The sequence below is a fragment of the Anser anser genome (assembly GCF_964211835.1).
Source record: "Anser anser genome assembly, chromosome: 2".
In the NCBI taxonomy this organism is placed as follows: domain Eukaryota; kingdom Metazoa; phylum Chordata; class Aves; order Anseriformes; family Anatidae; genus Anser; species Anser anser.
Window position 1 is genome coordinate 40729180 of NC_139721.1, and position 24399 is coordinate 40753578.

The 24399-nt window shown below is 38.8% G+C and overlaps 1 protein-coding gene across 4 annotated transcripts in view; it reads right to left on the reverse strand.

The window, feature by feature from the left end:
* The window catches only part of LYN (LYN proto-oncogene, Src family tyrosine kinase), a 52868-nt gene that overhangs the window by 14745 nt on the left and 13724 nt on the right, over positions 1 to 24399 (reverse strand). For 3 of the 4 annotated variants that reach the window (XM_083825758.1, XM_083825756.1, XM_083825757.1), the window contains exons 2-10: positions 16692 to 16828; positions 15482 to 15530; positions 15287 to 15392; positions 14827 to 14925; positions 14617 to 14720; positions 12786 to 12935; positions 11412 to 11564; positions 3909 to 4091; positions 2873 to 2949 (exon numbers count right to left, since the gene is read on the reverse strand). In XM_083825758.1, the coding sequence (XP_083681884.1) occupies positions 2873 to 2949; positions 3909 to 4091; positions 11412 to 11564; positions 12786 to 12935; positions 14617 to 14720; positions 14827 to 14925; positions 15287 to 15392; positions 15482 to 15530; positions 16692 to 16823 (1053 nt within the window). In that variant the 5' untranslated portion in view covers positions 16824 to 16828. The remainder of the gene's footprint in view (positions 1 to 2872; positions 2950 to 3908; positions 4092 to 11411; positions 11565 to 12785; positions 12936 to 14616; positions 14721 to 14826; positions 14926 to 15286; positions 15393 to 15481; positions 15531 to 16691; positions 16829 to 24399) is intronic. The other variant, XM_083825759.1, reaches the window with a different exon arrangement.

Consider the following 24399-nt stretch of genomic DNA (forward strand, 5'->3'; position numbering starts at 1 on the left):
AATATTAGAGGGCATCATTATTTTTATTTCAATGTTATTATTAGTCTAATGGCATTGCAGTCTTAAAAGGCAGAAAGAAGGGGATAAGAGTTGCTAACAAAGTTGTAGATCATGGAAGGATTAATGAAAGTACCAGTGCTGCACAGAAATGACTGTTTTTGTGATAAAACTGACCAGTTTGAAAAGTATGACATGAGTATGTCCATTAATAATCGATATAATTTTCCTAAACACAGCGTGTGTATGCTAAGCAGCAGATAACAGATTCGCATAAGAAGTAGGAAGAGTTTACACATGCAAAAAGTTCACTGAATTTGCATCACACGTTATTAGTTGACCTCATAAAACAGGGACAAGCATGATTTCAGTAACTGGGAGACAAAGAATTGGAAGCTCTTTGGGTAAATTAGCTGTGGGGCAAGACAGGAAACAACTACTAAGATCCAGTTTGCCAGTCACCCTGGTGATGCAACAGCCAGGCTATTGCCTGTAAATGACAGAGGGGAATACAAGGAGCCTGCACACTGAGTATTTTGGTCTGCTGCCTTAGCAAGATCTGGCAGCAGAGCTTGTGGACAAAGCAATGAAATTCGCTCACACCCAAGCCTGTAACTGGGAACCAACAGCCAACAGCACCTTTGCATTTCCTCAGCCTGGTTGCTGAGCTGAGAAGCAGAAGTACCAGGAACTGCTCGTAAGTTGTGTCAGCTCATGACTGTCAGACCAAGGAAGTTACAGGACCAGCTGGTGAGGTTGCTGGGCTACTTAGCACTCACCAAGCAGCGGTCTCATAGGCTGTAAGTACAGGGAAAGAGGCTCAGGTGTTGATTTCTCCACGTACCTGACTTTGTTTCTGGCATATATTAAAAATTCACAATTCTGCTGAATTCTACAGGGGATGCCACTGTTCTGTTCTGTATTAAAGCAGGCAGTACGTGCTGAAGATATGTTTGCAAAACTCAGCTTCTTTTAAAACACTCTCATTAGAGAGACTGCTAGCATTCATCTCTAGTGGCTAAAATTATCTTTGCCAGGGCATAACCAACCCTAGATTTCCCTAGCCCCTACTCATACACATTAATTAAAACACAAAAGAGAAACCTCAGCTCTTCCAGAGGGCAGATTGTTTTAGAAACTGAGCTGGACTGCCTTCCTAGCAAGCATTTTCTTGCCATGTTTTCCACAGACCTAATTTCACAAATTGGGACTGCTAGTACAGCCAAATATAGAAATTAAAAAAAAATAAAATAAAAACCGAGTCCACAGCTGTACACTGAAGTTACCACCAGACTTAAGTCCACCTAAATCCTCCTTTGTTGCTGTTAACAATGGCAATTGATGCATGCAGATGCTCAGATAACAAAACAGCAGAATCAGTACAGCAGAGTAGTAGTATATTCAATTACTTGCTTGCAAAATGCTATCTTTTTACAAGATGTTTATTTCACCTGTGGGAGCAGTCCTAACTTTTTTTTTTTTTTTCAAAATCAGACTATTTTATCCATTGTAAATACAGATTTCTTTCAAGATTGTTCAAGACAAAGGCTTCATGAATTCAGTGAGTGAAGCACTGAGTAGCCATCTGGCAATGCAAACACCAGCTCACAGCAGTCTTTAATACTGAAAAAATCAGCTCCAGAAGTGGGTTCATGTTGAAGGGCATTACATTCTTCAGCTATCTGTTAGTCACATAGCCACAGCCTCCCCTCCCCTTCTCTCACTCCCAGTCCTTCCCTATCTGACAAGGCCAAAGGTGACAAAGGCCATTCCTCTAGATAAAAAGGCAACGTATTAAGTGCAAACACTTCCTGACCATTTTCATACTGCTGAATCACAAGTCCATTGCTAACGTATTGTTCCGCAATGGGTAGAGTTTCAGAATTTTTTGTTGCAACATAATTCTTGCGTAGACACGTGCATGTAGGCACGCCAGCTGTGCAGCGTGGCTGTGAGAAGCTCAGCCTTGGGAAACATCACAGGCATGCAAGGGTAAAAAAGAAGACAATCCTCAGCTACTATTTATTGTGTTTTCAGTCTTCCTGAGAAGTTTGGATAGGCAGGTAAACTGCCTTACCAGAACAGTGTGAATAAAGAGACGTGCAGAGCTCAACAGTGTGTCAACCAAGGCCAAAAAAAAAAAAGTCCTGATCTTATTTTAGTTCACCATGAGTTTTCTCTCTGGACATTTATAGTTTATAACTGTCAGAGGCAGAACACTGGACTATAGGCACGTTTGATACAGACGTTGACATGTAAATCACTTTGGGGTTTCTCTCTAAATTTTTTCTTATGATGTGGGATAACTTGTATATTTTGAGACTATCCCCATGGTTTCACAACCAATGATATTTCACAAGAAATACCAAATGATATTTCACAAGAAATATCATTTGATTAGATTTTATTTACTTCACAGTAATTTACATATGAATTTGAAACCGACATTACTCTGTGGAAGTTAACATAGAAGTTTGACTAACTGACCTAACCTAAGAAATAAAGATGACACCACCAATGAATGCTACTTGGAGGCATCTCATAAGCACTCACTCTACAGAACTTGTACACTTTCACTTCACTTCTGTTGGAAATGAAAACAGCCTTTCCACAAAGAAAAGTGACCGTATACCACTGCCATCTAAGTAGATCGCCAGCAGTATCAAAGAGGGAGACCCAACTTCACAAGTTCCCTTTGAAACACCTTTTTCCTCTATTCTCTCGTTCCAAGTAACCATATTTACTCAGACCAAAACATTTGAAAACTAAATTCTCCTTTAATGTGACAAAGTTTAGGATAAAGCTTCCCATTCTGAGTTTCAGACTTGGAGAGAAATAGAACCCCTTAATTTTGAGCATGTTTCTTAAAACTTACCTGAGCAGAGAAGTCAATTAGCTTTGGAAGCAACAATTTACTTCCTTCATCACTCTTCAGAAAATCCAGCAAACTTCCTGTTACAACAGAGAAAGATTAAGTCAGTGTAGCTTATTTTCAGAATAAAGTTCCCACTAGGTCCCCAATTTTCTGAGTCACAGAAGTTTTGCAGTGAATGGTTTTCATGTACTTTCAAGCCAACTGCAGTAAGCCCATCTCTTTACACGACCTAATAACAGTAACATTCGAGCCAGCATGGCAGGTATCCAAGTTTTGCAATTTCCCTGGGTGTAGAAAACTCACATCAGAGCATACCTTAGCTCAGTGGTGCTGAATTGGATAATTACCCTAATCTACAGACTATCAGGAAAGTTCTCTAGGAGAATCTCACTCATTAATTCTTTCAAGGTGGTAAAGAATAAATTGCTGAATGGTAGCTAGTGTTTATGAAGTCATCAGCAGAACTGCTTGAAAACAGAACAAAAAAAAACAAACAAAAAAACTATTAACTAAGACAATCTGAGAAGGAAACCTCACTTATTTTGTGTAGTGATACTCTACTACAGGTTGCCCCTTTCTAGTAGTGCAGCAATCCTTTCAGGAATACTCATCGCTACCCTCATTAAACAAGTATTTATCAATTCAAGAGCTATATAAGACAATTTCTAAGGTTTTAATTATTAAGCGTCTTGTTATGACACCAAAGTTAAGTATGGTTAAGTATTAGAACCCAAAGGAACCAGAGCTATTTTGAGGGTTGTGCTCTGCACCTGAAACAATTTAAAAATAATACATTTAAGAAATCTGTAAAAAAAAAAAAAAATTTCAAAAATGCAATAATGAATCATAAAATCAAATCCTTATCCCTCCTCTAAGATCCCTCACTTTATATCAGAGCATACAAAAGAAAAATGTTAAAATCCCAAGTTTTCCTTTTCTGTTGCTTCCTTTTTAAAGGATGGGCACTGACTAATGAATGATTAATAAACAGAAGTGTTTACTAAAACCCTGCTTGAAGATCCTCTGTCATTCTCACCTTTTGCCATGAATTCTGTTATAATATAAATAGGTTCTTCTTTGGTCACTACAGCATAAAGCCTGACTAGCTTGTCATGCTGAAGTGTTTTCATGAGGTTGGCTTCCTCCAGAAAGGCTTGCACAGACATCGTTCCCGGCTTCAGAGTCTTCACGGCCACTTTTGTACTGTTATGATAATAACCTAAAAGGGGGAAATATGTTCAGTGCACTTGCAGTCACCCTGCACCGCGCAGCACCCTGACTAGCAGGAACCCATAAAGCTGGTGAGGTTAGATTCCATTAACAGCCAGGAGCCTGACAACAAGCAATCACATGTAGCACAAATATTTACACTAAAATTCCTTTACGTTTTGCCAGTGATACACTGCAGTCAATTATAATCAATTTTCTACTTTTTATGAATGGTTTATCTGAAAAAATAAAGAAAGCAAGCTTTCATTTATAAGTAGCCCACGGGAAAATACTAAAACAGTCAAGAGGTGTTTTAATAAACATCCACATAAATCGTCTCAAAATCTAATAGAGCCCATGGATTGCTTACAAGACTGCGGAGCTTCTTTAAACACCATGGTTAGAATCATTTTATGCATGCCAGTCTCATGCTTATAATCCTTTCTTTAACCCTCAGTACTCAACATGGAACTCTTCAGTAAAGTGCAACCAAATGAGCATTCTCGTGACCATCAGAGATATGCTGGCAGGACTGCAATCCTGCAGTGTTCAGAGCAAGATTTAAAACATGATAATTCCTTTCCACATAGCACATGCCAAGAGTAGAAACAATTGTGGCTGTTTCATTTCTCTGTTTATCAAACCTTGTAATGTAATACTCTGACTATATAAAACGCAAATATCAGTAAATAAATGTTAAAATAGCATTAAATAAAATCAATAGAATAGCAAGAGCTGATCCTAAAGTTTATCTTGTAAAGTTTTTTAATTTGAAAAAGAAATAGAAATAGGAAAGAAAAGAAATAGAAAAAAAAAGGAAAATAAAAAAAGAAAAGAAATAGAAAAAGAGAGGGATATAAATGCAACATCTTCATTCCAGATTTACAGATTGCTCCAGTAATATCAAACCGCAGCCTTTTGCCCCCCCCACCACACACATTTCAACATTGCAAAAACGCTTCTTGGAGAGGTAAAGCTTTTGTGATTCAGAGAAATAACCTCAGTTCCACATTCAGCAACAATCCAGACAGTATTACCACAATGGATGTACCTCTAAACTGGAGCCTGCAATTTCTGTGTATTACTTATTGCCTTAATATAGGAGCTCAGTGGCAAAGCAAGGAAATAATTTCTAGATCCTAAGTAATTGCTCTAATCACTGCACATTTTATCACCTTTTTTAAAAGAAAGATCATCACCTGAGAAAAGCCACTATAACTGTGATCAAATATTCAACTGCATGATTATTAAACATATTTTTTCCAAGCACAGTATAGTCAAAGCATAACACAGATATGCCTCTAGATGGTCTAATAAGAAGAAATGACAATAACAGGTCAAATTCTGCCGTTAAAACTCAGGTATACAATTTCTATCCATCAAAAAAACAGGTGTTAAATACATCTCTTTCTGCTTAAAAAGCAGAAGGCTTATATCTGTAGTTTGTAATATTCTACACCATACCCTGAACGAGAGCACCAGTTCCACTCCCCATTTGTTGAATACTCTGCTAAACATACTAATTAATACCTTTACTTCTGTGAGACAATTCTGATCTACACTCTTAACATTAACTGTATAACAGTATTTTATACTCACTAGAGATTCATCAGACTACGTTTCTGCTTACAGAAAATTTGCATTACTAACAACAAAAACCTCACCCAATACTGATGTTCTCTGCAGGAAAACAGTCTATCCTGGTCCTCTGGTGGTAACATACAAAACAAAGTAGCATGAGAGCATTAGAGACATTTGACCCTGATCTGTCTCTCATTCATTTATTTCATCAGGCATTGGGGGAGGTGGTGAGAACAACACAGCCAGTGAGGAAAGGTGGTTGTGAACTGTAGGGGTTCATCAGCACACGTTATGGTGTCTGTAAAAATGGACTCTACACAGCTCAGCAAAACTGGAATTTGTTTTACCTCTTTCCCCCACCCATTACAAGTAAAGCCCTCACAGAGCATGAGTCCCTGCCTCTTCAGATAAGCTGGTATCACCTAGCCACCTGAGAGAAAGCTCCCATCACCTGTGAGCCAGAAGTGGCAGAGTACGAATAACACATGAAGGGGAGCATTATATTAGAATATCAGGCTAGACAGACATGAAGCAGGCAGCATCTTTTCAGCATGCATCTGTACCACCAAAGCTTAATGTCCTATTCCTCAGGTCGGGTCGCTTATGATTACCAAGAGGACCCCACACTTGCTGTGTCGTGGTATTCCTTGGCGTACAGTATGAATGAACTGATGTTCACTTTGCCACCTAAACATGAACTCAAAAGGACAGATAGATAAGCAATGACATTCTTGCTTACATCTAGGTCATCTGACATAAAATTCAGATTCTTTGCAACTAATGTTCAGCTCCTGTATGTACTGTAAAAATACATCTGTGATGCTGATGAGATGTACTAGCCAGTTTTCTTGGTTCATTTTAGATGTCTTCGTGAAAATAATAGTATTTCTGAGGTATGGTTTACTCTGATTTTAATAACAGCTGCATAAGAAAATACACCCCAAAACGTTTATAACTTATATTCTAATTTGGGGTTTACAAAATGAGAGAATCTACACCTGAGATGCAAGCAAAATGTGTCTCATTAATAAAATACACCGTAATGGCTCCATTTGGCTTGTTAACTTTTCTCTTATCCCTACTTGAGAATTCTATTCATGGATTATTAATGTCACAGAGCATTATGGTTCACATCATATCTGTGCACACTAGGAACAAAAATGCATAAAACATAGACCCTACTCTTACAGTGCTACTCCGGTTCATCACTTCACTAAAGAAGATGCCCGAATGAACTAAACTCCAAAGATGAAAAACCCTTTCATACCGTGGCAGGAAGCAAGCCCCTCAGCAGTTTAGGCTTTGGTTAAAAATTAGATATGATATGAGAAATAATAGGCAAATCTGAGGAATCTGACAATTGCTTACAGAGAGCTATGCTCTTTTTACATGTATGAATAGAATCCTCCAAAAATTGTGTTTCGCCCATTTCTTTTGGAGTTGATCATGGTATTTTCACAGGCAGGTTGCCAGATTTTCACACGGGCTTATTCAGGCCAAGCTGTGATACAAACTCATAATAGGCAATAAGTTGAGCCTACCAAAAGCATTTCTGACCAGATCTCCAGGACTGAAGATGAATGGCTTTGTGAACGAGTCTACAAGAGGCAGCTTTCTCCTTCCTCTGCCTTCACACTAATTCCCTATAAGGTTATACTGGAAACAACCTGAGCTACACAGATATGACACTGTTAGAAGTCAGACAATGTCTCAGGCTATTGCAGCTGCAGGAGGTACAGTATTTCCAGGATGCTGGCTGGAAAGAGACTGAGGAATAGCAGCTTCTCTGCATCCTATTGCACATCAACACATCACTCCTCCTTCACCATCGACACCATTGAATATTTTGGGCTGGAAGGGACCTTAAAGATCCCCTAGTTCCAACCCCCTGCCATGGGCAGGGACACCTCCCACCAGACCAGGTTGCCCAAAGCCCCATCCAGCCTGGCCTTGAGCACCTCCAGGGATGGGGCATCCACAGCTTCTCTGGGCAACCTGTGCCAGTGCCTCACCACCCTCTGAGTAAACAATTAATTATGTCTAGTATAAATCTCCCCTCTTTTATTTTAAAACAATTACCCCTTGTCCTATCACTACAGGCCCTGGTAAGAAGTCTTTCTGCATCTTTCTTATAAGCCCCTTCTAAGTATTGGAAGGCCACAATAAAGTCTTCCTTGGGCCTTCTCCAGCCTAAACAATACCAACTCTCTCAGTCAGTCTTCACAGGAAAGGTGTGCCAGCCATTTGGAGGCCCTCTTATGGACCTGCTCTAACAGGTCCATGTCCTTCTCGTGCTGGGGACCCCAGAGCTGTGTGCAGGACTTGAGTAGGCATGAAGGAGGAGGCATGCAGGTGTTTGGAGTGATGGCATTTGTCTTCCCAGGAAATTGTCATGTGAAGATGGCTGAACAACTGCCTGACGATGGGAAGTGGTGAATAAATTCCTTATTTGTCTTTGCTTATGCATGCAGCTTTTGCTTTACCTCATAAACTGCCCTTATCTCAGCCCATCTGTTCTTGCACGTTTGTTTACCTTTCTGATTCTTTCCTGCATCCCCCCCCGAGGGCAATGACTGAGTGGTCTAAAACATAGATGTGTTATCAGCATTATTCTCATCCTAAATCCAAAACACAGCTCCATACCAGGTACTAGGAAGAAAATTATCTCTGTTCCAGCTGAAACCAAGAGATTCTTCTCTAACATATGCTAGCTTTCTCCAAAACCCAAAAGTAAACGTGCAGGAGGAGGATGTCAGCTTGGAAGCTCAAAAAGTACTTATTGTTGAACTAAAAGACTATAAGAGAATGCTCGCAAATCTTCACATTGCAGTAACAATATTGTCTCTATCTTCCCATATACTACAGAGTGGTTAAGGTTGGGAAGGACCTCTGGAGGCTGTTGGCCATCTGTCCAACCCCCTGCTCAAGCAGGGCCACCCAGAGCAGGCTGTCCAGCACCACGTCCAGGCGGCTTCTGAAGATCACAGTATCACAGTATCACAGATTTCTAGGTTGGAAGAGACCTCAAGATCATCGAGTCCAACCTCCGACCTAACACTAAGTACTCCACTAAACCATATCGCTAAGCTCTACATCTAAACGTCTTTTAAAGACCTCCAGGGATGGTGACTCCACCACCTCCCTGGGCAGCCCGTTCCAATGCTTAATAACCCTTTCGGTAAAGAAGTACTTCCTAACATCCAACCTAAAACTCCCCTGTCGCAACTTTCGCCCATTCCCCCTCGTCCTGTCACCAGGCACGTGGGAGAACAGACCAACCCCCACCTCTCTACAGCCTCCTTTAAGGTACCTACAGAGAGCGATAAGGTCGCCCCTGAGCCTCCTCTTCTCCAGGCTGAACAAGCCCAGCTCCCTCAGCCGCTCCTCGTAAGACTTGTTCTCCAGACCCCTCACCAGCTTGGTCGCCCTTCTCTGGACTCGCTCGAGCAGGTCCATGTCCTTCCTGTAGCGAGGGGAATTAGGGGAAGATCTCCAAGGAGGAGACTTCACAGCCTCTCTGGACATCCTGTGCTTGGTCAACTCTCATAGTAAAGAATTGCTTCCTGATGTTCACATGGAATCTCTTGTATTTCATTCTGTGCCCACTGCTTCTTGTCCTGGCACTGGGCACCACTGAAATGAGACTGGCTCTATTCTCTTTCCACCCTCCCTTCAGGTATTTCTAGATGCTGATAAGATTGAACCCGTGCCTTCTGTTCTCTGGGTGAAAGGGTCCCAGCCCTCTCAGCCCTTCCTCAGAGGAAGAGATGCTCAGGTCCCTTCAACATCTTCACAGCCCTTTGTTGGTCTCTTTCCAGTAGCTCCATATCTCTCTTGTTCTGGGAAGCCCAGAACTGGACACAGTTCTTCTGAACTGGACACGGTTCCCTCTGAAATCAAAATTCTAGGTACCCTTTAGCAAGCAGAAATTTATTTGGTATTGAAGCTATGGAATAGTATTTCTCATTCATACTACGGCCTAAACATGATTTTGCTCCAAATGAGGTAAGTAATCAGGAGAGCCTAACAAGTAGCTTATATCTCAGTATCTATATTTAACTCCTGATGCCTCTGGTTAGTCATCATTACAATAAACAGTGTTTGTTCATATCCTGTACAGGTGACCTGATAAGTGTTTTTCAGTCTGAACTTCCTTGGCTCTAAGATTAACCAAGCTCCTGATTTGAAAGGATCTGCACCGAGCAAATCAGCTTCTCTCGCTTCAGAAATGAAGCAAAGAAGAGGAAACACAGTGATCATTTCACAGTACATTAATTTTTCTCACAGTGTGACAATTCAGATAAAAGGGTTAGGCCCAATTTAGATGTCAAAATAATGACACAAATAAGAGGAAGCATCTTGAACCAGAAACACCCTTTTAAAGTTTTATGCCTTTGTGTGTGTATGCAGAAGTAGTCACTTCCCATAATGATCTACATTTTCAAGCAGGTGATAACGTTCTGCCATGAAGTCTTCCACAGCATTTCTATGTCAGTTAATTATTTCTTGCCCTGGTTTATCAGGAAGAGTACAATGGCTGACGCTTGTCTCAACTGGCAAGTAAATTGTCATTTATGTATAACACAGCCAGAGGCTTTCTTAAGCCTTTTCTTGTGAAGGCAGATGAAAGCCTGCATTTGTCTATGTTGCATCACAGAGATGTGTTGTTGACATTTTTGCATAATTTGTATCAGCAAATTGCACCTATTAGAAAACATCTCTTTAAAACAATGAAATATCAAGTGTGTTCCTGTTAGACTTCTGCACTCCTGTGGGTCACTAGAGCACCCATTGCATCTTCTAATAAGCTTTGGGATATGCTTCTAAGTTTCTTAGAAAAGCCCTGCCTATAGAATCTTGATAATACCAACAGTAAAAAAAGTTGTAATAGTATTAAAACGATTTTATTGCTATCTAAATATAACCTCCAAAAAGGAGAGTCAGGGAAGGCTTAGACAATGATTTGACATGAAGAAACATCATAGTGAAGACTTTGGAAGGAAGGCATAGTTTATCTCAAGTCAAGTAAGATGGCAACTGTTAACATGTGCGTAACTAATGAATAACACACAGAACAGATAATATGCTTCCCAAAAGAATACTCAGACCCCTGAATAGGCAGCATTTCAAAAGCAAGAGAGTTAAAACATTTTTGCAGAACACGATTAGACAGTGGTCATAGCCCTTTGCCAGGGGAAGCCATTTAGGCTGAGAAAATAATGTTTTTAAACAAGCAAGGTTAATTATGATTATAATAATTATCACTATCAGTTTTAGCTGGTTATATATTAAAATTTACTACTTGTAAGTCTTACAACACTTTCATTATTGGGGACCTGCATGATAGTTCAAGGCTGGGGGTGATCAGTCTCTTATCTTCTACCTACATCAGCCACCTGCTTCCTGAGTAGCAAGCTCCAACAATAATCTTGTATTAAATATCTCCTTTTTTCACCAGGTTATGGTAGTCCCATCCATTATATTTCAGTCTCTTCTTTGCCAATAGATGATAAAAACTTCACACATAATTCACTGAAAGACAATTTGTTCCATGTCTGTGTCTGGTACCTTATCTTTCACAAGATCCTCTCTCCTATTATTTTTCCTCATGAGAAGGTATATTCTGAGCCTGACTATTCTGTTTTCACAAGTATATCATACCAGGCTTATGCCCACTATTATTCTGAGTGATTCTTAAATTGTACTTTTTCAGCAGATTTAAATATTCTTTTCAAAGAAATAAACTTACCCATCCAGACTTCTCCAAACTGACCAGCTCCAAGTTTCTTCACTAATTTAATTGATTCCCGCGGAATTTCCCATGCATCTTTATCCCATGGTTTTTGAGGCTTAGGACAAATACACGCTTTTTCCAACCTTCTACATAAGCCATCTGATTGCTCTGTTTTTTCAAAGGAAAAACAAAATATAAAATCCATTGCAATCCATTTAGTCAAAGACCACTTGATTTAGGTGTGCATTAACCAGCTCAAGATAATTTTCAAACAAGTTAGTGCCTTATGAAAATGTAATCTTTTTAGTGCTTTCACACAGCTTTAAGTGCTTCTATACTTTGAAATTCAGGGACAGATTTAATAGAGAAGTGCCACACACATCTGGCTACCATCAGGTTATTTTGTTTTAGTACAATTTGTACCAAATAACTATAAGATCTGATTGCTAACAGCAAGTATGAAGATGCACATTGGTGTCAGGCTTGAAATTTTTATTCTGAATCTGTCCTTAAGTTTTCTTATGCTGTGTGGTTTTAGATGTGTGCGTACATAAGAATGCAAGCATTAATAGGTCACAATTATTTTTTCTCCAGTCATTTACCACCTATAACTTTAATACAAATGTAAAATAATTCTCAGATTTATAAGCTGTGCAGAAAAATTACCACGCATATCTAACAACTCAGAGAAATGTCATGGCCAAGTCTTCGGCGTGGCTTTGAAAAATGAATGTTATTTTCCTGTCTCACATCTTTCTTATTCTGCCTTCCCAGTGACAAGACAAAAAAATATATTTTGGAGTTACCCACCACGAGGTTATACAGAATAAAAAGTCATTTTTGTAGCTAAAATATAGGTGGAAACTTGTTCCTATCCCCCTCCTTTTGTTAATAATAAATGCGTACATTCTCTGTAGGTGTAATTTTCTTTTACAGCCTTCAAAACTCCATTGATGAAATAAATAAATAAATCTGCAGAAAAAAAAAAACTTCAACTCTCATCATCAGATATAAGAAGACAGTAGTTACAAGTCTATACCTATTTCTGCTAATCATGATAACAAATTTAATCTCAAATACAGAATTTGTTTCCAATGCAGTCAATTCTTACTATAGTTTCACATCATCATCACTATGGTGAGATGTTTCAGAGAACTATTTTTTATTTTACAACGGTATGCAACAGAGCAAGGAGTATTAGGTCTGATTATATAACAACCTTACTTGGGTTCCAACAAGTTTTACTTTATCTTCAATAACATGCACGTCTGAGTTATTTAGAAAAAAAAAGATGAAAAGGTCTGAAACAAAACAAGAAAGCATTTATTTTCCTTCACAGGAAATAACGGCTGTATTCTATTAAGTAATCCACTAATGGATTTAACTTACTTTGATAATGTTTGATCATATCATTGATGCTGGGAAAAGTTATTCTTGGAGAGATATAAAACCCTCCATTGTCTAGACTCCTAATTTTGTAGTGCTTAATGACATCACCATGTTGCGGATCATAGTCTCTTATGGACAAGGAATAGCTGCCTGTGGATAAAGAAAGAATGAATATTAACAGATAGCAAGTCTGTCCTGTTCACACACACAGCTGAGCTCAACAAAATTACCTTGTCTACTTTTTTTTTCCCACTCCTCTATTTCCTCAAAAACCATTTTGCAATCAGCATGAGGAAGTTAGCCAATAGCTGGTTCTGAACCAGTTACCAAAATGCTTACAGTCTGACTTTCTTTTTCAATCTTATTCAATAAACTTTAGAGTTCCATAATTCAGACAGCTCCATGACTAACACACACTTCTGCATAAAGTCCCACTGACTTGAGTGGAACCACCTGGGAAAGCAACTCCACAGTTGTCACACTAATGAGACAGGAGCTAAAATTTGGAGATCAGCATCTTGGAAAAGGAACACACTGGGGGCCATGGGCCAACTAGCAAAAGGATTGTTTGTAAATGGCTTGAGGCATTGAGGAGGGAAAGATCTCTTAATACTTGGGATCCTGACCTCAGCTAGGAGTTAAGATGGGGCAGCATAATATCTGTCCTAAACTACAAAATTCTTAATTTCTTCCACTTATACAATTCTTGTCATCCATTTTGAAAGGACAAGAAACCACCTCAGTTCCTTCTCTCTCTCCACATGCAGATCCAGTGGCAGAAGAAGACAGGAAGAAATATTTTGTGGGTACTTTGCATTACTCCCATCAGTCTCTGCTGAACTTAGACCTCTGTCTTCGTTTGAGACTACAGAAACAGTGATGTGGGCCCATTACAAAGAGCTACCTAGTCAAGAATCATTGAATTAGGTTGGAAAAGACTTTTCAGATCATAAAGTCCAGCTGTTAACCTGACTTAACAGCTATCACTAACAGTCCTGTCACTAAACCAAGTCCCTTAATGCCATGTCCACATACCTCTTAATTACCTCCAGGACTGGGGACTGCTCTACTTCCCTGGGCAGCCCATTCCAATGCTTGACCAAGAATCTGCAATGTTAGGGCCAAAAAACTACCCATGTGGAGAGGAAAGACATATGATCAATTGAAGGGTTTAGCATGTCTTCCTCTGGAGGGTCCAATGTTAGAGTATCCAACTGAAGCATCCAATTAGGACACTGTTAGAATCAAGATATGGGAGGAGAACCACCTTATGTTCTCTGTCTCAGCTGAAAAGTCTGGAGCTTTTATTAAGCATTTCAGTACAAAGAGCTGTGTAGAAATATTTATCAAAAAGGTTTTTTGTTTATTTATTTTAAACCATACTACAAGGCAGAAGAGTAAAGTCTCATTATGCACTAACTATATTTTAAAACTTCTAGTGATGGATACAGACCCAATAATGAAAGACTTTATTATAAAATGCAGCTTATGATATTTACAACTAAAATTGTCCTTTAATAAAAGAATCACAAACGTTAGGAAGGAAAAAGATCTTTTCATTCACTCCTGCTTTTTCCTCAGTGTAATAAGCCATATACATACACAACCACCACTGCCACCATGCACCATCTCAACTCAATAATTTGTAACTCCTCTCTCTTTCGCTGGTGATTTTCTCATCCTTCTCATTCCTAAGTAGCTGTAGTAAATTCAGATAAGACACACTGGAATAACTCCCTACCAAGTGCCACTTGATGCATTTTTTTGTGAAGCCAGATCACGTGTTTTTAACTCTACTACCAATTCCAAAATCACCCATCCCAAAGCCTACCTTTTAATGTTTCACTTTCTCTGATAAGGAATGCTCCAGGAGCATTTCCAGGAGCGAGAAGTTGCCTTTCAGCATCTTTTCGGGTTATGTCCTTGAAGAACCACCTGGAAAGTACATCAAAGAGTTAGAACCTTTTCCCCCCATCCACAAAGGATACAACACCAGGGTGAAAAATAAATTTGCCCCTACTGAGAGGATAGAGGAACTTACTCTTCTGTTTCCAAGGTGTTTACTTTTGCTACATAGTTGCTGGGAATGAAACCTTCTTTTTTTGTTATGAGAGATTTAGCTTTCCACCATTCTCCCAGCCTAGAAAAGAAAACAAACAAACAAAAAATGATAGTATTCAAAGGAAAGCAAAGTCATAAAGGGTTGTTAAGGTTCCACTGTGCTGAGAGCTTTGCCTGTGCCAGAAAGCGCAAAATCACCTTGTCTCTGTACTCAAGCTCCTCTTAGAAGCCATTGGCTCCATCTGATCAAAGTTTGGTCATCATTACCAAGGATGGCTGTCAAGTCCTATCAAAACTACACGTACATTTATATTTTCACTTATAAGGGATCTCCCTTAACATTCATAAACTCATGTTATGAGTAGGATATCAAAAAATTTAAAAGGGATTTAGATAAGTCTGAAGAAAAACTACCATATAATCAGTACTGTCATACTTACTCCTCAATAACTTTCAGTTTTTCTCCTTTTTTGAAGGACAAGTCATCTTCATGAAGGCCATCATAAGGATACAGAGCTATCACAATGACTCCATGCTCTTCTGCTTCTACAAAGGTAGGCCAAAGGAATGGTCTCGTTATCTCACAGGCTGACAAAGCATAGCACACAGGCAGTAACATTTCTAGGAAAACATACCTTCATTGGCAAATATCTGTCCTGGTAAAAGGTGTGCCTCTGTATTTGCCTACAATGAAATATGTCTTTAATTAAGCAGTTTTACATTTTTGTGACAAGTCTACATTACAATTATACATTATTCAGTTACTTTAGTATTATCATCTATGTCTTAGATTAAAAGGAAGCATTTTGCAATAATTTCTGACCATTCTTCAAAAGCAAATTACAGTGGAAAAATATAGCAAGTCCCAACTAGATTTCAAATTGAGCAGCTCAGACCTCAGGAAAGTGCGACACAAGCTGTGAGGAAGTTCACATTTTGTGACTTCTGCTGAACAGGCTTAATGCAAGGGACAGTTGCAATAACAGGACAGTTATTATCACATTGCCAGTATGAGGAGCTATCATGCTAAAGAACTACAAGCACAGCTACACTTCTAAGGTTCTGAAAGATGAAAATTGCAATTAAAAAATTAAAAAAAAATGCAAATGGCAATTGTGATTTGTGTACGTTGATCCAGAGTCCACTGAGTCCACTGTGTGAGCTGGTGACATGCAAAAGAAGGGTGTTAGCCACACCCACAGAGAATACGGTCCCTGAATAAGGACAATTAGGAAATATCATTTCCTCAGCACAGTAGAGAGGGTGGGGGAAAGAGGAACTAGCAAATCTGAGAAACATCGAACCCCCTTAATACCCAATGGGATTCCCCTTCCCAGCACCCCTCCTTTAGCTAGTTCCTCTTACACCACAGTTCTGCGCACTTTAGAACTGCATCCATTTTGCTCCCCTTCAATTCTTACGTACACAGCTTGTGCAAGGTCAAATACTGGCCTTCAGTGAATAAAAGGAAAGTTGACTAGGAATGGTAGAGGTAGAGAAATAAACAACTTCTGGATCCCACAACTATTAATATACAACACTGATAAAACAAACTAAAAAAAAAGTTTCTAAAGTTACCTAGCATTATTCTACAGACACAGCTGTATCTAGATCAAAGGTCTCCAAGGATTATTGTTTTCATGCAGAAATTATGATATGTAATGAAGTAATTAATCAATAATTTTTTTAAGTGTTTATTCTTTGAGGGTGAACTGCACAAAGCCAAACTGCAGACTAATGATCAATTTGGATTTCTTCATGCATATGTTTTGGATTGAAATTTAAGCTATGCCAGTCACGCTTTGATCTTGCTACTGGAATTCTCCCCTGAGACTATCTACTTACTGGCCTTTGCTGTTTATTGGACGTTGGATCCCTCACATAAATAGTTCGTTCAGTTTTACGTACTGGTTGATTCTTCAAATCTAGCCCATCTCCATGCAGATTGTCTTTCCTTTTTGATTTTATACATCCCATATTTCCTGTTGGAATAAAAAATATATTAAACAAAAACATTATGCCATAAGCCAAGCAGTTTCCCATCTAGTCACCTGGTTTATGTAACAAAAATTTACTTCCTTTTCATACACAACGGTTTACTGGGAGAACAACTTAATGTTAGGAACGCATGCTGAAAGTTTTATTTCTGAGGCAAAGGAAATAAATGATTTCTTATCTCAGTCCACAGATGAAGTAAATATTTCAAAATATTAATTTCCCATTCTAACATTTTTAGATTTATCATCTTTTCTCCTCAAACACCCCCAAATCCTTTCCATTTTTCTGATTCTTTTGTGAACTTCCAAATAAATGTAAGAGCAAATGTAATTACCGTAGTGAAAACTTGTTTCAGTGTTTTAGAGACAAAGCTGCTTCGTAAAATGTAGGAAATATTGAAGAGGCTCTAGTGTAGCAGATCTTCAGGAAAAGCACTAAATAAAAAAACCCACTCCAAATGATGAGAACCGCAGCTGGAGTTAGCAATTCCTGTATCTCCCCACTTTATTTTGTATATGCCAGTCTAACAGGGAGCTCAGCGTGATTCAATCCTCAGGTGAGCGCTGATGATTTGTGCAGTCCCAGCTCCATGGCAGATATGCTGCTGCTATGACTTTCAGCAGTGAATCTCCTTGTTCAGATGAGCCTGTTACAAAGGTCTAAAATCGACCATAGGTGTGTCGGTGATGATAAACCACCACACAAGTATTTATCCTCCAATGTAATTTAGAAGAATAATCCTCCTCTCAGGATGTGCATCCTTGCTAAATCGGATGAGATACAGCTGCTAGCATGTACACGACTGGAACCTGACTGCTAATCCCATGATGTAATTACACAGTACTTCAGCAAGCACATATACAATGTTATCTCCACGCTCCTCCCTCAGAGGACAGTAATTATACTTACTCTTGAAAGAATCCACTATGAATGCTTTACAAACCTCTTCTTCCTTCGTCTCTCCCTCCTTTCAGGTCAGTGCTCTAATACTAGGTTTACAGTCATATTTTCTCTTGCAGGCACACACTCTCACTCCCCCTGCCCTAATTAATCTCTAAAGCCAGTTCTTTGAAGAACAATGTAAAACTTAAAAAAGGGCTCAGTGCATATGCAGGCTCAAGCAAACCAGAAGTAAACGAAACACACCTGGAGAAGCTAAAGCAGATTGCTATGCCCTACACATCTCACTTTTACCTCCATCTTTGTGAAGAAAAGGTTGTCACAGCTAACAATTATGGTAGAGGTGCCTACCTGCAGGCTGTTTGACCGCTTCAGCGGAATGGCACCTTAAGCACCCTATCCCTGTAGGCAGAATTAGCTGTATTGGTCTGGGTCTGTATTAAGACTTGTACTTTTGTAACAATACTGGCAATAGTCATGATACTAACTGGCATTGCTATAACAATAAAACAAACCCCAGATGCAGCACTCCTATGTGGCAGGTCTCACCTTCCCACACTTTCATTTTGATCGCCCCTCCCGCTGTTGAGGAAGCACCACATAATGACAGACGCACTGTCCTGTGTGTGGGCTGAACGTTTTCTTCTAAAAATGAGAGGAAGGCATCTAATGTCCCCTCCAATTCTGCAAATTATGTTATCTATTGTCAACAAATTCTGGCTGTCCGTATAATTTCAACAGGGATCTAGTGAACTGTGATACTGGTTTACAAGCAGCATGAGAACTCATTGCTCCCCTTCTTTTCTCTTGAAGTAAAAGGAACCATACAGAAAATCAATAGCCACTGACCAGGCACCACCACCCCACACATGCAGAGCACACGGTTTCCTCTTCCTGTCTGTCAACACTCCAATCTTCCACTACTTGCTTGAAGGCCCTGCAGGGGACTTCAGCCAGAATCTTCCCTTAGAAGCCAAAATCTTTAATGCTTAATATTGGTTTGTGAAAATGCCCATTGGGAGATTTTCCAAATGCTCAGTTCTGGGTGGGTTACGTGTTAGTCATTTAAAAAAAAAATGAGAAGGATTTTAATCATTTATTTTTAATAATTGTGGATATATGGATGGCTTGTTCTGTAGCAATGGTTCATAGGCAATTTTTGTACACCCATGCTCGTGTTTGCGTGCTCTCACCAGACAACTGGAAGCCCAGTGTTTAATTACTTGCTGTATCTGCAAGATCAGGTGTTTAGCCATCTAAGTGCCAACCATTTTTGCTCTTAAATAATTCTGCTTCTACAGAACAAACAGCTAAAGTTGAGGACATAAGGTAATTTGATCTAAATTGATTTCGCCTATTGCTGTAAGAAAGCTGAAGATATCTTTAGGGACTGCAGCTCACAGAGTGCCAATGTAAACTCATAGAAAAGCATTTTCACTCTGATTTTTCTGCAGCTTAAAGCACATGAACAGTAAGCCCATTGTGAGGTTCTGTTGGTAAGCTCAAGGTTAGCATTTGTTTGTGACAATAACAACAATAGATCAGTAATACCAACGTGCAGGTGCCACATAATCCCACAGAAGTATACCCAATGTCACGTGAAATTGCACAACTACAGTATGTGAAAAAATACATGTGATGCACCAAAGAGAAGATCCTGAGCCTCATCAGGAAGAATTTTTTTTTTCTTCTTTTTTTTTTTTCTTCCCCCCCCCCAAGGAGATGAAAACCCTTAGACCTAGCCACAGAGCTTGGCTAACTAAAATGCTAATGCAGATACATCCTGGGACTTTTAGCTTCCTTACAAAGCAGGCCTCTCATTCTTGCAAAAGAAACATATGAAAAAATGCAATGGCATAAAACAATGTTTAGTACTTAACATATATATATATTATAGACTTAACTGCATTGATATAATATATAACTTTCTGACATGCTATTTCTAAACAAGGATAGGCAGACTGTGGAGACAAAGTATAAAAAAGTTGAAAAAGTATTTCAAGCACTAGGAACTGAATCAATGAGCACACGTTCTTTTGATACCATGAAATGAAAGATTCTTGAACTCTTCAAAGGCCACAAGATCTTCTATTTCTACACATGCTGGCACTTTGTAAAGCTGCGTGCACTGGGCTCCAGACTTCACATGTAAAACTCCACAAGCTCAGTCCTACACCCAAAGCAAACTTAACTGTCCTGGTTTCAAAAGCTTCTGCTCAATGACTGACTGCAGCAGTCACTGCAGTATATACACTGAAGGGTTTACACTCAGTTTGTTTCATCGGCAATGCCAGGTGCAATGCCAGTAAAACAATATTACACATTTTTACTGAAATCTGATAAAGTTCTTTCCCAGGGTTTTGAGAGTGGTATTAAGGATTTGTAGAGCTAGTATAAACAGCAGGCACTGATGGGAGAGTTCCAATCAACACACATTAAATAATGGATTTCAAAATACAAAATGCTATGTAATTACCAGAGTTAATCACAAAAATTCAATCCTAGCACATTACACATTCAAAAAAAATATATCTTTGAAATATAAAACGTGTATGTAGTATACATCTTTCTTAGTCTATAGAGTACTCATAAGGAAAATCTGAAGGGGGAAAGTTCAGTCATGCATGAATAAAATATTTTACTTAGTGTAAAGTGTTTATTTGCATAGCTCTCTCTTCCTGTATCACAATGAATATCAAGGAAGTGTTTAGAGCAGATATAAAAAGGAAGAGAGTATGGTAAGCAAGAAAACAATACAGCATCATTACAAATGACAGTATGTTATTGTTCTTCAGAGATAAAAATAATTATGACACCAAAGGAAATGCTATCAGTCTCCACTCAGACATTTCCCATCCAATACTTTTTCAATACAGAAAATACTACATCTCATCCATGCTTTTCACTTATTGTCCTCTCCCCACTTCTAGACATGAAACTCTTCAGTTAGCAGCTATGTTATATACATATGTTAAAAATAATAATAATAAAATAAATAAAAAAAAAGTAATAAGTTCTCTCCTAACAAAAAGCATCATATCATATAACATTGCTGAAAGATAAAGAGACATACTTGAATTAATATCTGCAGCATGGTGACAGCAATCCAAGTTCAGGCATCCTTCTAAAATCCACAGAACTATCCTTACAAACACAGCTGGGTTGTTTCACAGACACTGACTTTGGTGTCTAGAGAGACATTTGCCTTGAATTTTTCCCACTGAATCCCCTATTATCTTCCCCTATTTCATCTTGCTACAGCAGCACTCGGGTCTTTATTCCAGAACAGATTGCTAGGGTATCAGAAACTAGCACAACATTTCTTCAAGGTTAAAAGCTGCTGCCTATCCCAGAAGTGTGGTTGTGTTATCTGCTTTCTGCTGCTTCAGGCAGAGATCGTGTGACCATTGCCTGTCCATCCACCATTTTTAGCATTTGAGGTTTCGTTTCCTCCCAGTGCTTATCTTCTGTATCATCTAAGAAGCTGATCTTATTTTTCACTTTGTTCATGATCACAACTATTGGCATCCTTGTGATTCTATTACATACAATATTTACAGTGCAAATTAGAAACCATTTCCTAAAAATCAACCTGATACATCTTGGTGTTTCTTGAGTTAAGTCATATATTAAAGTAAATGGTTTTCAAATCCTCACAGATTTTTCAGTTATTTAGAGCAGCTTTATTTTAATCTTTACAGATAGTTTTTCATAAAACAACTAAAATAGATTAGACTTTGGTGATTTTTTTTTCCAATAAAAAAGTATTTTAATGAATTTGAACTACAACATTGAGCATACAATTTTATTCAATAGGTGTCTGTTTTTCAAAAGAACAGTAATCTCGTATATAAACACCAATTCTGTGGGTGGCTTAGTCTTTTAACAGATATAAACATATGTATTTTAATAGATACTAGAATGAAATGAATTTGTATTCAGTTATAAGTTTTATCAGCAGTAAACTCTTCATTTAAGTCACTGAACTGTCTTACACATATATAGAACATGCATATATGTGTATACGCATCCATAGAGAGAAATGTTCCTTCACAGTACAAATAAGACAGAGGTACATTAAGGAGGAAAAAAAAAAATCAAGACCCCCAAATTATTCGAATTCTTTAACGCTGCTTTCTATATTTAAGTTCCCAAGTCAAATAACAGGAAGCAATTATTTTCATGTATATACAACACTGCTTTTAAAGCTGAAACTTTAAAGCAGCTTGGAGAACAGAAAGGTAATCATTTCAGTTTTTAACACATCTTTCAAAAATTGAAAAGAATTTATTTTCCCTCCTCTCTTCTTCTGTAGCTTAATACTATTTTGTCTTAGTGTAGCCTTTAATGTCTGCTATTTTGCTGCAACTTCACAAGTTACAAGGCCTGAAGGAAAGACTGTGATGCCTTCGTTAGATCTCCCGAATAATAAAGATTGTGAGACTTCTCTGCATTACCTTCAAGGTTAAGGCAGAAGAGTCTTGAAAAACAAACATACAAAAACAGAGTTTGAAAAACAAACAAACTTGGGTCTAAAACTGCTGGGGAGGAAGAATTGTAAGTCGACCCTGTCCAAGGACACAAACACCTGCTTTCTCAGTACCCTCACCCAACTTTATCCATAACTTCATTTAACAGCTTCATTTTCACATTCTATGTGAAAAAAAAAAGGGGGGGGGGGGGAGGGAATTTTCAAATTTAAGGAATTCATTTATCTTAAACTTTGTTGCTGACTTCCTTTCTGTGTTGACTTGCTACTGCATCAACTGTGGTACCTGTGTTGCCATGATCTTCTTTACCTCTGTTATTGGGACTATGTGGAGGAACATCTCTGAGGGACTTGGGAAAACCACATTCATTTCTGACCCATTGTCACATGGTGCAGAACAGCAAAGCAACCTCCAAGGCATGCAGAGGAATTTATTGTGAGGTGGTAGAGCTCAGCAAAGGTGTGCTGGCCTATACACATTTCCATAGTGCCACTCAAGACGTGTTACTAGGCTAGAGTGAGAATAACAGCGACAAAAATAAATTAGCTGTGGTCAGGGGTGATGTTAAAGAACTGAACTGCAGAGCAACTGAACTGAAGTGGATTCCTTTTTCCTTGCCTGACTCTATGTGCTGTCTTGAAAATGATCGGTTTTGGTTTTATTCAGCCTTGTTCTTATACCTGCCATTCATCATTTCGTATATACGTATATATTTAAATCTTACTGTAAGTCCTGACTGCCTGGTAACTTTCATTAAAGTAGACTCTTGCAAGTACAGAAATCCTGGGTCAGCTTTCATCTTGGGCTTGTTTCACTTCCTACATCTTGTTTTTGCACTAGAGACCAGCTACAGGGACTTAAGCAGTTTGTTCTTCCCCCACCCTTCTGCTGAAATAGTTATGTATGTCTCAGTTGCTCCTCAACTCATGTATTTTAAACTGTTTTTAATTCAGCTTATTTCTATTGGACCGGGTTACGTCATCTGCATGCCTCCCAGACTGAATCAATCCCTTAGATGACACAGGGACAAAAAACCACCATGTGCTCTCTGAAATGCTTATAAAGAAGGAGCATGAATAGCCTCAAGCTACCCGGTGTTTAACTATGACAGCCTTGCCCAGTGTAGACTTTTTGTTGCTGTGAGACACTGTAGTTCAGCTGGCAGCATTTCTAGAACAGAAAATTTTGGCAGTTCTTAACCTACTTCAACCTTTTTCTGGCAAAAGGTGAGACAAGGACAAAATAATATTTTGACATCCATATATATAAACAAGCAAAGACAACAAACAATTTAATCTCCAATGTAACCTTCAAAAACCAAATATTACTATAGTGTATGTAACAGGCTGTGAGAAATCATCAAACATTTAAGTCAAACCCTCAAATTTTCCAAGGGTGCACTTTTATAAGAGCAAGACAACACAGCTATCTGGTTTATCACCACGACCAGAACACAGGACCAAGAATTACTCTGTGGGAAAGGCAGATCTGTTCTGAGCAGCACGATCGCGTCATATAAGCTCAGTCACAAGTCTATTGAGCTCCAGTTATACAGAGCTTTGTGGGGTGGAACAAAATATTACTGCTGAAAGGTTTCAGATCCTCACCACCACTGGCTTTGAACCTGTCTCATAATTCCCAGTCTTAAACACTTTTTGAGGCCAGTAATGGCATTTAGCCTAAATAGCTCTTCATCTTCTCAGACAATTAAGAAGCCACATCTCTCAGCCTCTTTTCTAGGTTTTAAAGACCAAGCCCTCTCGGTCTTCTCCATTTGCAGTGGTCATCCCAGCAGCCCTTCCCCATATCTGTTCCAGTTTGATCTCATCCCTCTTAAGGATAAGAGGCTGGACTTGGTCACGCACTCCAAGATGACTTTCAGCAATGCCTTACAACAAATAACACTGTTATTTCTTTCAAAGACAGAAATACGATCCCCAATAAATTTCAGCAATGAATTTATTGTTTTCAAACTTTCATTATGCTGGCCCTTTATAATCATCTTGTGATCAGTTAAGACATCCAGGTTTGTCTCATTTTTCATCATGACAAACTCTCATCATAGCAGACTGTCATCTCTCCAGCGGCACAACCTTGCACCTTGGTATTAAATTTTTCCACATTATTTTACCAGACCATTCTTTCTGCACAATATTCTCAGCTGC